Source organism: Heteronotia binoei, chromosome 4 (assembly GCF_032191835.1).
Source record: "Heteronotia binoei isolate CCM8104 ecotype False Entrance Well chromosome 4, APGP_CSIRO_Hbin_v1, whole genome shotgun sequence".
NCBI lineage: Eukaryota > Metazoa > Chordata > Lepidosauria > Squamata > Gekkonidae > Heteronotia > Heteronotia binoei.
Genome location: NC_083226.1, coordinates 100,561,095 through 100,575,669, shown reverse-complemented (window position 1 = coordinate 100,575,669; position 14,575 = coordinate 100,561,095). Strand labels below are relative to the sequence as shown.

The 14,575-nt window shown below is 41.9% G+C and overlaps 1 protein-coding gene across 2 annotated transcripts in view; it reads left to right on the top strand.

Moving 5' to 3' along the window:
• COMMD10 (COMM domain containing 10) overlaps positions 1-13,354 on the top strand; it is a 109,657-nt gene extending 96,303 nt beyond the window's left edge. For both annotated transcript variants that reach the window (XM_060235564.1, XM_060235565.1), the window contains 2 exons: positions 11,938-11,997; positions 12,827-13,354. In XM_060235564.1, the coding sequence (XP_060091547.1) occupies positions 11,938-11,997; positions 12,827-12,865 (99 nt within the window). In that variant the 3' untranslated portion in view covers positions 12,866-13,354. The remainder of the gene's footprint in view (positions 1-11,937; positions 11,998-12,826) is intronic.
• The last annotated feature ends 1,221 nt before the right edge of the window (positions 13,355-14,575 follow it).

Below are 14,575 nucleotides of genomic sequence, written 5' to 3'. Positions count from 1 at the left end.
AAACCAGGTAGTGATCACGTTTCATTTTTTAAAAAAATCATAATTAAGTAACTGTGTGAGTACCGAAGCATGCCATGCTGTTCGTTGGTTGCCTATCTGTATTAGTAGCATTCTGCACCCTTATAACCTCCCCTCCCCATATTAACTTGTGCACTTTTTTGTATTTTTTTAAATGGTGCCTTGGTTGTTGACAGAATATTTTATATATTGTTAAAAACATAAAGATGACTGCTTGAATGTGTTCTGTTGCTGAGTACAGCATGGCCTACATGCCACTATGCTTTAAATCTTATATCCCCTCCCCTTTCGCATCCTTACCCCAGGTGAGGAGCAGCTGAGTGGTTAAGGACATTAGTCTGTACTCCTGCTGTCACCATAGTCCTTCTCTGTGTTTCATTTTCCTACCTACAGAAATATTAGGTCTGTGTCATCATTTAGGGATTGAGAGCCACCATGGCATTGTTTATTTACTTCCTTTATATCCCACTTTTTTCCCCAGTGAGGACTCAGGCTTACAACATGCTTTCCTCCTTCATTTTATACTCGCAACAACCCTTCAGTGAGTGACTGGACCAAGATTATCTCACAAACTTACATGGCAAAATGGGGATCTGAACCTAAGTCTCCCACAATTTGACCATTACACCAAACTGGAAGAAGGTGTGCCCCTCATAATGAGAGGCCTCACCATTAAACTGTTGCTAGGCTTGAGCTTTGTCCAACCTCTAAATTTCATGTTTTTATGAAAGAACTGTTACCTCATTCTAGTGAAGTGGCTTTTTCTCTGTCAGTCTGTTATAAGAATGGTGACAATAGAAACAATTACACTAAAGGTAAGAACCAGTTCAACGGTGTTAAAAGAGAAAACTATGTACAAATAGATATTAAGTATATTTAATGAGGGATTTGGAATAATTTCATATTTGCCTTTGTTGTTGTTCATTCCATTATATTCTTTCGGGTTTCCAACTTTGCCAGGGCATCTATAAGTCAAAGAACACCCTTCCATGTATAGAAACAAGAGGGAAGGTTACTCAGCAAATTCCAGAGGTTAGGTTGGATTAGCCTCAGGATCACTGAGCCAGGTATTCAGAAGAAAGCCTGAGTCTAGGAACTCACATCTCAGTTGACATCAGAAAAAGCAGTAGAGAGAAATGGTGGGCAGATGAAGGAATAAAAACATACAGGTGCAGTAAGGTGCACAAATAGCCTAAAACTACCTGTAAGATTTTTGCTACATTAAGATATGTAAAAGTGTCAGTTTAGTGCCTGGACTGGAAACATTATAAGTGCACTGGAAGCTGGATGCTGGCACAGCGAGACTTAAATTTTTTTTCATCTTATTTGTGGCTTTCATTTGACAAAGTAGTTAATGCAATAATATGAAGTGTGAAATTTACTTTTGCTTGGAATTTTAAGTGTAGAATGATGGCAGCATGTTAGTAGTATAATAGGTTGCTGAAGTGTATGCTTGTAGAAACTTTTCTTACTGATTTCTCCCTTTGTGCTCTAAATTAGAAGAAAAAGATATTGGATTTATATACCGCCCTCCACTCCGAAGAGTCTCAGAGCGGCTCACAATCTCCTTCACCTTCCTCCCCCACAACAGACACCCTGTGAGGTGGGTGGGGTTGGAAAGGGCTCTCACAGCAGCTGCCCTTTCAAGGACAACTCTTGTGAGAGCTATGGCTGACCCAAGGCCATTCCAGCAGGTGCAAGTGGAGGAGTGGGGAATCCAACCCGGTTCTCTCAGATAAGAGTCCGCACACTTAACCACTACACCAAACTGGCTCTTCATTACTCCAGAGTATATGCAGCTCGAGAGTCATGGAGTAAAAGGACAGGTCCTCTTGTGGATCAAAAACTGGCTAATTAATAGGAAGCAGAGAGTGAGTATAAATGGGCAGTCTTCGCAGTGGAGGATGGTAAGCAGTGGAGTGCCGCAGGGCTCAGTACTGGGTCCCATGCTCTTTAACTTGTTCATAAATGATTTGGAGTTGAGAGTAAGCAGTGAAGTGGCCAAGTTTGTGGATGACACTAAATTGTTCAGGGTGGTAAGAACCAGAGAGGATTGTGAGGAACTCCAAAGGGATTTGTTGAGGCTGGTGAGTGGGCGTCAACATGGCAGGTGAGGTTCAATGTAGTCAAGTGCAAAGTAATGCACATTAGGGTCAAGAATCCCAGCTGCAAATACAAGTTGATGGGGTGTGAACTGGCAGAGACTGACCAAGAGAGAGATCTTGGGGTCGTGGTAGATAACTCACTGAAAATGTCAAGACAGTGTGCGATTGCAATAAAAAAGGCCAACGCCATGCTGGGAATTATTAGGAAGGGAATTGAAAACAAATCAACCAGTATCATAATGCCCCTGTATAAATCGATGGTGCGGTCTCATTTGGAATACTGTGTGCAATTCTGGTCACCGCACCTCAAAAAGGATATTATAGCACTGGAAAAAGTGCAGAAAAGGGCAACTAGAATGATTACAGGTTTGGAACACTTTCCTTATGAAGAAAGGTTAAAACGCTTGGGGCTCTTTAGCTTGGAGAAACGTCGACTGCGGGGAGACATGATAGAGGTTTACAAGATTATGCATGGGATGGAGAAGGTAGAGAAAGAAGTTCTTTCTCCCTTTCTCAAAATACAAGAACTCGTGGGCATTCAATGAAATTGCTGAGCAGTCGGATTAGAACGGATAAAAGGAGGTGATTAACATGTGGAATTCACTGCCACAGGAGGGTGATGGCGGCTACAAGCATAGTCAGCTTCAAGAGGGGGTTAGATAAAAATATGGAGCAGAGGTCCATCAGTGGCTATTAGCCACAGTGTGTATATATATGTAAATTTTTGGCCACTGTATGATACATTGTTGGACTGGATGGGCCATTGGCCTGATCCAACATGGCTTTTCTTATGTTCTAGTATGCTGATTAATTCCTGTGATTAAATTATTACTGTATCAGACAAAGAGATCTTGACTGAAGAAGGTAGAGAATTCCCTTTTGCCTTCTCATTTTTCTTTCTCCTTCCCTTTAAATCTCTAGCTAATATAATGTGATTAAGGTGTGTGTACCCTTTCAGTTGTGATATAGCATGGCTAGGTAGGAAAATAAGAATTCTATTTTTAATCTGTCAGATATACTTCATGGAATGAATTATGAAAGAGGCATTGGACAGGAATTTCTCTTAGTTTTAATTAGTGGTTTACTGGTTAACAGTAAAGAAGTCCTATTACAGAGTAATGTCAACCTTTAATGATTTTCAAAAGCAACTTAAGTAGCTCGTAACCTGTTTTGTTCAGTATGTTTTGTTTAAGAATGTGAAAAACAGAAATATGTGCCAGGTATGAAACCAGCACAGCAGTAGAAAAATTCTTGGATGATCACAGTTTGCCCTTGGCAAGATTTCTTTAGATGAAGGGAAACAAAGTCCGCAAAATGTTTGCATTCTGTCCATGTTAGTTCATGTTCTCATCTAGGAGTAATGTAAATTAGTGAGTTTGATCCAGTACAAAAGACTTGCCTATGGAAGAACTCGGGAAGGACGTAGTGGGGAGGGGAATCACAGTAGCCACTAGAGTAAAGTTAAACCTATGGACTAGGCTAGCTATTAGCCACAGTGTGTGTGTGTGTGTGTGTGTGTGTATAAATTTTTTGGCCACTGTGTGACACAGAGTTGGACTGGATGGGCCGTTGCCCTATCCAACATGGCTTCTCTTATGTTCTTATGTTTAACCTATTGTATCCTACTTGTATTTCTGCTTGTGCAAGACGTGCACAATTTCTGCTCTCTCTCTCTTTGTGTTTGTGTGTGTAGAGGTAGGTGTTGCAGAAGTGGAACTGTACTAAGTCTATTTGTGTTTCCACCTTTACAGCTTTAGCTCCAAGGCAGTATTTTAATAGGAAAATTTTATGAAGATGAGTCTTCCCCAAATTAGAGAATATTTGAATCATGCCAAACTTAAATTTTATTACTACAAATAACTGATAATGAAAACGATCATCCTGTACAGAAAAGGCACTCTGACCCCGATACCCATTGTGACACTTTTTTCTGTCTTGCTCAGGCAGTGAAGAGCAGACGGCTGGCTTGCAGAGACCTTCTGTTGCAGTTGCTTCAACACCATTGCATAAACTGAGCAAAGAGGAGAATGAGCTTCCTTCCTTTCAGTCATTTTGTTAAACCAGCTTTTCTACTGACAGTTTCTTTTCTTCTGTATGCCAGTCAACAGTCCTCTGCTTCACTGCATGCTTCTATTTCAGTCAAAGAGCCAGTTTGGTGTAGTGGTTAAATGCACAGACTCCATGGCCAGCACATGGGATTAGGCCATGTAGGTGGCTGCTTAGGGTGCTACATGGCCTATGGGGCACTGCTAGGCACCCCCTCCCCAAATGCCAGCCGGCACCGCGCTCGGCCTTCCCTCACAAGGGAGGCAGCCTGAGAGCAAGGCAGAGGTGCTGCCTCTTTCCCCTACCTGAGACTTTCTCATGACACAGAAAAGTCAAGCGGGGGCAGTGTTTGCATGGCAGGTTCCTCAAGAGGAGCCTGTTGCGCAAATGCGGCTGTCTAGCTCCGCTTGGCTTTCCCACGATGCCAGAAGGCTGAGTGGGACCAGCGTTTGCACGGCAGGCTCCTCAAGAGGAGCTTGTTGCACAAAAGGGGCCATCCGGCCCTGCTCGGCTTTCCCACAATGTGGGAAAGTTGAGTGGGAGCGGCATTTGCATGGCAGGCTACAGACAGACTAACACAGCTACCCATCTTGATTTATAGTTATGCCAGGTTTATTTGAATGGAATTATTGCTAACATGCAGAGAAAGATACCGTTTAACTGTCTCATCCATTAGGCTCTAAAATCTGCACTGAAACATTCTTTGTTTAGAAGCAAAATTTTTCTGAATTTTGATCTAAATGTGATAAACTTAAATCATTAGTTTCTACATGCATTTCTCTAGAAAGAGGAGCAAGGAAGAAATAGCTATAATTAGGTACTAACTGACTTGAGTCAAAAGGCAAACTAGTAATTTAAATGAAACATGCAAAATTCATAGCAACCTTAGGGATGATGTAAGCTCTTGCATCATCATAAATTGGAATAATTATTTTAAGTAGGTCATGCCATAGAAATTGTCTCATTGACTGTAAATAACAAAAATAATTGTATTAAAAGTGGCTAAGGTTCTGGATTTAAAGCAACAAATATGTGCTCCTTCAGTTCATGTAAAAGTGGTGTTTATCAAATGAGTCAGTAATACTTTTTGTCAAGACAGTTGCATTATTTTAACTAACGTGTTTAACTTTTTTAATAGGTATCCTCAGAAATAGATAGAAGCTTTTCTTTCACTTGGTGTTAATGAAACTGCCTGTTTTTTTGGCACTTTAAGAGCAGTACCCCTAAGCAGTGCCAAGCAAATTGGACAAGTATATTTATTCAGTGTGAAGAGCAAACTTCCAGCAATATTTTTAATATATGTTTTTGTTTGCTGTTCATGATGGAATGTTAGACACCAAGACATTATTTTAAGAGTGGGTTTTCCCCCCTTTCTTCCCAGCCACTTGTTGACTTTCTCTTCATTTAAGAACTGAGTGCTTTAAAAACTCCTTTACTTCCCTTTTAGCATATTATGTTCTTTATAGAGAGGATCAGCAGGAATCATGGCAGAGAAAAACGCCTTTCCAGTACTTCTGTTTTTTATTCTCTATCCTGTTCCCAGAATTGCTTTGTTCCTTCCATCAGAGTAAAGGCTAGTCTCTCATACAAATTACTGGTCCTTTGTAAGTTACCCTAAATTGCTAGAAAGAAGCCTTTTCTGCAGAAAAGAGAAGGAAGCTTTGAGGTAGACATGCTGGCCCCACTGATTTTATGGCTCTTAACATCCTCTTTAAATGGTGTATATTGGGCTGTGTGTTTACTCATCTTGGGGGTTCAGTGTGCCAGGCCCGGGTTCTCTAAAACAGTTGGGTCAGTGGCAGAATCTGATTCTTGTAGCCTCTTGCTTTCCTTTCCTTTCTTGAATCAAATAAATCCCATGAAGCAGAATGGGGGTTGCATTTCATTTAATCTTTTTGGTGAGGCTTAACCATCAAATTGACTTTGTGACCTAGTATTATAATAAATATTGAATTACAAGATTATACTTTCCATTCTCAGAGAAATTAAAATTTAAACTTCATATGCAGTCTTTTATGAACGTCAAATATATTACGCCCCAAATGATAGCTGTGTTTATCTTTTACAGCAGACACATTTATTATAACATAGGTTTTCATGAGTAAGACCCCATAGTGGGGACAGGGGTTCAAATAAAAAACAAAACAAAGAGAGTATGAGAGAGAACGTATAATAGGGGAAGTATGAAAAGTTGATAAAGTAGGCAGAGAAACAAACACCATAACATGTACTCTAGAAGTGTAAAGGAGAAGATTTGGGCTTGCGGATTAGTTCAGCTTCTGTAAGTGGCAGGCAGGGCCTTTGTGGAACTTTTGATAAAGTTCCTCATCAGAGGCTCTTAAGTAAACTCAGGGGACAAGTTCTCATGTGGATTAAAAGCTGGTTAATTAACAGGAAACAGAGTGAGAAAAATGGGCAATTTTCACAGTGGAGGGTGGTAAACAGTGGGATTCCACAGGGCTCAGTACTGGGTCTGGCGCTTTTAAACTTGTTCATTAATGATTTGGAGTTGGGCGTAAGCAGTGAAGTGGCTAAGTTTGTGGATGACGCTAAGTTGTTCAAAGTGGTGAGAAGCAGGGAGGATTGAAGTGCTGAAGAAGGATCTGTCAAGGCTGCAAGAGTGGGTGTCAACATGGCAAATAAGGTTCAATGTGGGCAAGTGCAAAGAAATGCACATTGGATCCCCTGTGATTTTGGAGCCTCTAGGCCCCCAGGGAATGTTTTTCATTTTACTGGTTTGGGTTCGGTTTATGAACTGGTTTGGGAATTGAGCTGATTTCCCAGTCTGTGTCCACCCCTAATTGTTTTAATGAAGGCTACTATATGGTCCCCTCATAATAGGCCAAGTAAATGCTGGATGGCACCCTCAGTCCAGGCATGGTCCTCATTGAATACTAGAAGTCTAAATGGTCCTCCAGACCCTCATTATAAAAATAAAAGTATTTTTTTTTAAATTAGAGGATATAAACTTTAAAAATAGTTTCTAGGTCTGGAGTTTCTAAGTCCCCAGTTTCTAAGTCTAGAGACAGGGTATCATCACATCATTCCTTGCTTTAATTTTTGTGAGCCATCTTAATAACATAATGTTAAGAGAACTCACACATCCTGCAAGAGCTGGCCACTTTCCCCCCACATTTGCTGTTATCTGGATTTAAGTTATCAGTGCATGTGGACTGCACAGGCTAGCTATGCATTTGATTCAAAGCTTCTCCTCTCATATCCTGGCATGCAGATATAGAATTGAACCTTGCATGTGCACATGTCTCTGAAAGGAAATGCTGTTTAGTGGGGAGGGATTATGGCTCAGTACTGGAGCATGTGCTTTGCAGGCAGAAGGTCCCAAGTTTAATATCTGGACTCTCCAGTTAAAATAATCAGGTTGCAGGTTATATGAAAGATCTCTTCCTAAGACCCTGGAGAGCTGTTCCCGGTCAGTTTCAGAGGGCAGCCATATGGGTCTGCAATAGAACAGTTAGATCTGAGTCCAGTAGCACCTTAGTGACCCTCAAGATTTTCAGAGCATAAGCTTTCAAGAGTCAAAGCTTCCTTATGTACCCTGAAAATCTTGTTGGTGTCTAAGGTGCCGCTGGACTAGAATCTAATTATATACCAGTCAGAGTAGACAGACTCAGTTAGGGAGTTTTATGAGTTCGTGTGGTTACTCTAAGCTAAGCCACCTTCAGGAAACATTACTGCTCCTTAGTCCTGTATATTTCAGAGTGGGACTGCTGTTTTTAGAATGACAGGATCATTTTTTAAGAATCCTTCCTCTGATATTCTTCCCAATTTAGAAGATTATTATATCAAGGAAAAACAGTTCAAATTGATCAAGTAAGTGACAAATCAGGATCATTCCAAACAGCAGGTTCTCTACTAGAGTAGTTCAGATGTCACTTGTGAAGCTTGTTGGGTGGCCTTGGGCAAGGAGCTGGCTCACAACAGAGGTGGTATGAAGATCAAATGAGGTAACTCTAGGTACTTGCTTAGCTTCTTGGAGAAAGGAGGACATGCAACTATGAGAAAACAAATATTGCTGTGTGGTGAAAAGTAGCCCCAAAATTGCTATGTAAGGCTAATGTCACATTTGAGGAAGGCTTCACTGAATTTGTGTTTCAAATAAGCCATGGGGAAAGGAAAGGTCCCCTGTTCAAGCACCACAACATTTTCACAGCAGACTTTTTTACGGGGTGGTTTGCCATTGCCTTCCCCAATCATCTACACTTTCCCCCCAGCAAGCTGGGTAATTTTACTGACCTTGGAAGGATGGAAGGCTGAGTCAACCTCAAGCCATCTACCTGAAAACCCAGCTACTGCCGGGGATCGATCTCAGGTCGTGAACTGAGCTTAGGACTGCAGTACTGCAGCTTTAACACTCTGTGCCATGGGGCTCTTTAAGCCATGGGGGCAAGGTATAAATATAGGAAAATGTATACAATAGAACATTGGGGAGGGATTGGAGGTTTGGCTGGTGTACCATCCACCTAACACACCAGTCAGCGCCTAACTGTCCCTGATGGAGGCCGTGACGGGCTGAGCTGTGGAACATCCAAGGTTCTTGATACTGAGTAATTTTAATGTCCATGCCAATGACCCGACCTCCATTTAGGCAGCAGACCTAGTGTCATCCATGGCGACACTGGGACTCTCCCAGGTTGTTACAACACTCACTCACCAAGCGGGGCACATGCTAGATCTGATATTTGCAACGGGGGTTGTAGTGGATCGGGTTGCTGCTGATGCAGTGCCATGGTTGGACTACTATGCCCTAAAGGCCCATGTGGATGTCCCACCTCAAGCTCGTTTAGGTGGTGAGCGTATTTTGGCTCGCCCACAGAGCCTAATGGACCCAGAGCAGTTCCAAATGACTCTTTGGGGTTCCTGGCCCCCTGGCAACTCTCCAGATGACTTGGTAGAGTCATGGCATGACTGATTCTCCAGGGCCATTAACGAGATTGCACCACAGTGCCCTCTGCACCCCTGTTCTAAGCTTGCACCGTGGTATACCCCGGAATTGCGGTTGATGAAACGGGCTCAGACGGCTAGAGAGGCAGTAGCGATGGACTCGAGACGAAGCAACCGGAACATCTTATAGAGAGTGTATGAGATCCTATGAGATGGTAGTCAAAGCCACAAAGAAAGCTCTCTTTGCGCTAGGATTGTGTCTGCGACATCGCGCCTGGCACAATTGTTTAGTGTAATTTGGTCACTTACCGTACTGCCACAAAGCAGGCCAAATCGTAGAGAATTAGATATTGGCTGTGAGGCTTTTGCAATTTCACAGGCAAGATCTTGTTGCTCCGTCACAACCTTCCCGCTACAGTTGAAACAGTATGCGAACTTGAGGCTCCATTCCTGTCTCTCAGATCGGTTTGGGATTGCTTTAAAACGTTCAGTTTGGAGGAAGTTGACAGAGTACTCTCCACTGTACACTCAACAACTTGTGATCTGGACCCATGCCCATCCTGGCTGATTAAAGCGTGCCAGGGAGAGCTCAGATATCCTATACGGGATATCGTAAACAGATCTCTCTCGGAAGGGCTTTTTCCAGCATCTCTTAAAGAAGCAGTGGTCCGCCCCCTCTTGAAAAAGTCCAGCTTAGACCCAACCGAACTGGCACACTATTGACGGTTCTCAAATTTACCCTTTTTTGGGAAAATTATTGAGAGGGCGGTAGCGTTACAGTTACAGAGTTTTCTTGAGGACACTTCCGTCCTAGATTCCCACCAGTCCGGCTTCCAGCCTGGTCATGGACCGGAGACAGTTTTGGTCACCCTAGTGGATGACTTCCAGCTGCATCTGGATCAAGGAGGCTCGGCAGTACTGATGTTGTTAGACCTGTTGGCTGAATTAGATACGGTCAACCATCAGTTCCTAGTCCACCGCCTTGCCAACGCAGGGATTCAGGGGCTAGCCTTACAGTGGCTTTCCTCTTTCCTATGCAGTCGGGGACAAAGGGTGTCAATTGGGGGAGAGTCGTCCCAGAGACTCAGGGGGCAATTCTATCCCCAATGCTGTTTAACATTTACATGCGGCCCTTTGCCCAGATTATCCAGAAGTATGGGCTGGGTTGCCATCAGTACGCCAATGACACCCAGCTCTATCTACTGATGGACGGCTGACCTGGCACTGTCCTGGAAAACCTGGATCAGACGTTGAAAGCTGTGGCTGGTTGGCTTAAGCTGAGCTGACTGAAGCTGAATCTGACGAAGACAGAGGTCCTTTGTCTGAGTTGCAGCGGCCTGGGCAGGAAAATCCCCCTACCAGCCTTTGACAGGGCACCACTGTCAATGGTGCCCAAGTTCAGAAGCTTGGGGATGCTGTTGGAAGCCTCCCTGTCAATGGAGGCCCAGATAGCAGCAATTGTGAAATCTACCCTTTTTCATCTGAGGTGGGTGAAACAGTTGGTTCCCTTCCTCGACCGTTGCAACCTGGCAACTGTGATCCATGCAACGGTCACCTCGAGATTGGACTACTGTAATGCCCTCTACTTGGGGCTGCCTTTGTCGTGAACCCGGAAACTCCAGCTAGTGCAGAATGCGGCTGCTAAGCTTCTATTCGTCCTGCCCAAGTGGGAGCACATACAGCCAGTGCTGCAGGAACTGTACTGGCTACCAATAGTGTACTGGATTTGTTACAAGGTGCTAGTTATTACTTTTAAAGCCCTGTATGACCGAGGACCCGTTTACCTAAGGGACCGTCTGTCCCCACACGTTCCCCAGAGGGTACTAATATCTGGATCCCAACATCTAGCGATCCCCAAGCTGAGGCCGGCGAGATTAGTGACCACCAAGGATTGGACCTTTTCAGTGGCAGCCCCATCCAGGTGGAATCAACTGCCGGAAGAGGTTAGGGCCTTGCGGGACCTCGCCTAGTTCCACAAGGCCTGTAAGACCGTCCTCTTCCGGCAGGCCTTCAACCTACCGTAGGAGAATTCTAGAATAACTGCCATCCTGGAACTATGAGGAACATCTAATGTGTTAGCACCAAGCTGTATATTGTTTTAATCTATGTGCTTTAACTTATATATTTAAGTGGTTTTATATGCCTGTGATCATAGCACACTATGATTTTGATGTAAGCCGCCCTGAGCCTGCCTTGGTGGGGAGGGCGGGGGTATAAATTGAATTAAACATGAACAAACATGGCAGAACTTTTAACTCTCTATCAGAACAGATTAAGTTTATTCACGCAGAAGGTTATTACCTGCCATCTGTTTTATCTCCTGTACCTTCCATCAGTTGTTACTTTTTTGTTTTTATTATTAAAGCACTGCTTTGAAGCTGTGTTAATTTTTAACATTGGCTGAATGTCTATGAAAGTGACTGTAGAAAACTCCACATGGAAATCTGTAACTGTTAGATTAATATGAGGTATTAGTTCTGTACTGCTGTGCCATTTTATTGGCTGTATGAGTTCAGTCACATACAATGCCTTCAGTGTCTCATTATAATGGTATTTAGTAGTTTTCAAAAGGACTGCTGAGGAAAGTTGAAATATAATATTGTGTTTTATATGTGTCTTTGAAAAAAGATAATATCATTTTCTTCTTAGCATCTATCCTTTTACAACTTGGAGAGTAACTTTCAGATGAAAATGTACCATGGGCAGTGTGATTTATGGCAGTTCAGGGAAATCTTACTGCTGTTGTATGTCCCATACAACTAAAATCAAAACTTTAAAGGTTGTTGTACCAATGACAGCCTTGATATACAAAGTGTAAATAACCTTACATAACATGATCTCCCCTCCCCTCCCTTTTCTTTCACAGAACATGGAGAAAGTGTTTGTGGAATTCAATCATCAAGAATTGTTTGAGTTCTATAACAAGGTCTGTATTGATATTTTTATAGACTTTCTAACATTTTGATAACCTTTCTTTTGTCTTTAATGTCTTTATTACAAATCTTTTGGTGCTAGTGCTTCTTGCTGTGAACTTTCCTTGTAAACATGTAATAATTTCATCCCCCAAAGCACTTCTTTCTGAATCATGTCTCATATAAAGTACTAAGTGGATACAGGTTTTAATTTTGTTCTTAAAATGATTTTGAAAAGGTAATGCTTAATACACTTTGTTCTTAAATAACAAAAGAAACAAAAGGGCAGTGATTGTAAGGCAGAACTGTGTTTTAGAAATATTTTAAATAAATCATGTTTATGGAAACAGGAAGCTACCTAGTCAGAATAAATATTTTACCTTATTGTAATATTTTGAAAAATTGCATCTATCAGCTGTGTGCTTATATTAAAGAACAATTTCTTTAAAATTTGACGCTGATGAATTTAATGGGAAAACACATTCAGAAGTATGGGATTCCTGTACAGAGCACTCCTAAGCAGTGGGGCTTAAAGTGTATATGATTGCACTGTTGTTGCTCTGTGGATAGATTTATTATGTATCATTTAGGTGATTATTATTTCTCTTCTGTGTGCATGTTTCTGAATGTCTTACATGATTAAAACAACCCAAACTGTTGTTTTAAAATTGTATTAATAATTTTAAATTGTAAACTGTTTTAATTTTTAACTGATTATTATTGTGATTGTTCTTACTGTTTTATTGTTGATATTACAGTGTTGTTAGCCGCCCTGAGCCTGCTGTGGCGGGGAGGGTGGGATATAAATATGAAAAATAAATAAATAAATTTCTTTTGTTGTAGTTGGAAACTATACAAGCACAGCTGGATTCCCTTACATGATACTGCTTGAAGATTAACTTCTCCATCACATTTCTGCCATTTCAATATTTTGTATTAAAGACAGGCCAACTATGTGCTGGAAGTACTCAATCAACTGATTGCTTTTGGTAAATGGCTTATCTCTTCTTCGACCAATAAAGGAAATTTAGCAAAAGGAAATTTTAAGAGAACTGATGTTCTAATTCACTGCTTCACCTTTTCAGCTCATAGTTTTCAAAAACAGTTTTACTATGTATGAATATGACTGGAACCATGGAGGGGAAGGCACACACTGTATTGTTTTCTAGTTGTTTTGATGTGCACTTATGATGCTTTATTTTGTGGGGCACCATGTGGGAGATGCCAGTTTACAGAATGAAATGAACAACAGCATGTTAAGAACAGAAAAAAATGTATTAATTGATCACTGATGAGACATTTCTTATCATAAAACGTTGTATACAATAAGTATATCCTACTGGTAAAAAATAAAGATGATTTTGTTCTGAATATTTTAGTTTTATTTCTGGCATCAATACGTTCCATTTGTTTCTAGGCTTTCAAGTTATAAAGAACAGCAAAGTCTGTAGCCATTTCAGGTATTTCAGTAATTGCAAAAGAGAATTAGAGGACAGCTGGCTGCATAGGCTAAAAAAAATATAAGTACAACCCAAAACATTACAAACAGTATATTCAGTTTTATAGTCTGGCAACATAATGCCAGTTAATGTTAGTGCATCACATTGGCTGTCTCATGTGGAACAGCCCAACTAATGGCCAGGCTGAGAGCTGTTCCAAAGCATCCCCACTTGCCTGGTGGTGCCCTAGCTTCAAGCCTTGGAAGGAGGCCGCCATAGCTGAGGACAGCACCCAGATGATCAGTGTGTTGCAAGCCCACCTGTGGGATGACTGTGGAAAGGCTGGGCTGAGGATCCAGCTCCTCCCTGATAAAGGAGGCAGTGGCAATGTGAATGGTCTTGTTGCTACTAGAGGCAAGGATTTGTTTGTTTGCGCACTCCAGAACGTACTGGCATTCTGTCAGAGCTGGATCTCCTAACACTGAGAAGCAAGGAGTGGAGTCAGGCTTAATGGGGAGAAGCAGAGCTCCTACTACATCTATAAAGAAGGAGCAGAGGCAGAAATGGGTTGCCAGACTGGGAAGAGGACAGACAACAAGGGAAAGGAAGTCCAGTTTGATAGAGAAGAGAAGGAAAGGAAAGGAAAGAAGAAGGCGGTCTGTTGTGGTCCCTTTCAGGGGACTAACTAGAGGCCTTCAAAATGGGGCTGAAAGCAGAATTGAGTCTCAGCACAATGGAATTCTGTAGTTCGGCTGCTTTAGGAATAAATTGACACAGACTTGTTACTTAGAAGAGAAAGAGAAGTTCTTTAGAAGGAACCTTCAAGGTGGCAATAATGTTTACCAGCAGATTGTCAGAATTGGTGGTATTGTACTTTCCATAAGGCCTCAGTAACATTCAGTACAGATCTGTTTTTTATGCCCAAGGTCAACTCAGCTTTCCATCTAAACCAGCTATTGATCCAGCCATCCTTTTGCCTGATCCCAGTACATCCAAGAAAAAAGGACTGGCACAGGTTGGATGAGCACAGGGCTTTGCACATTTATTTGGATAGAATTACCACACTCAGACTATCCAACACCCTGTTTGTCTAACACAGCATCCAAAACCTCGGAAAAAAGGTCCCAAAGTCTTCCATTTCTTTTTGGGTGAA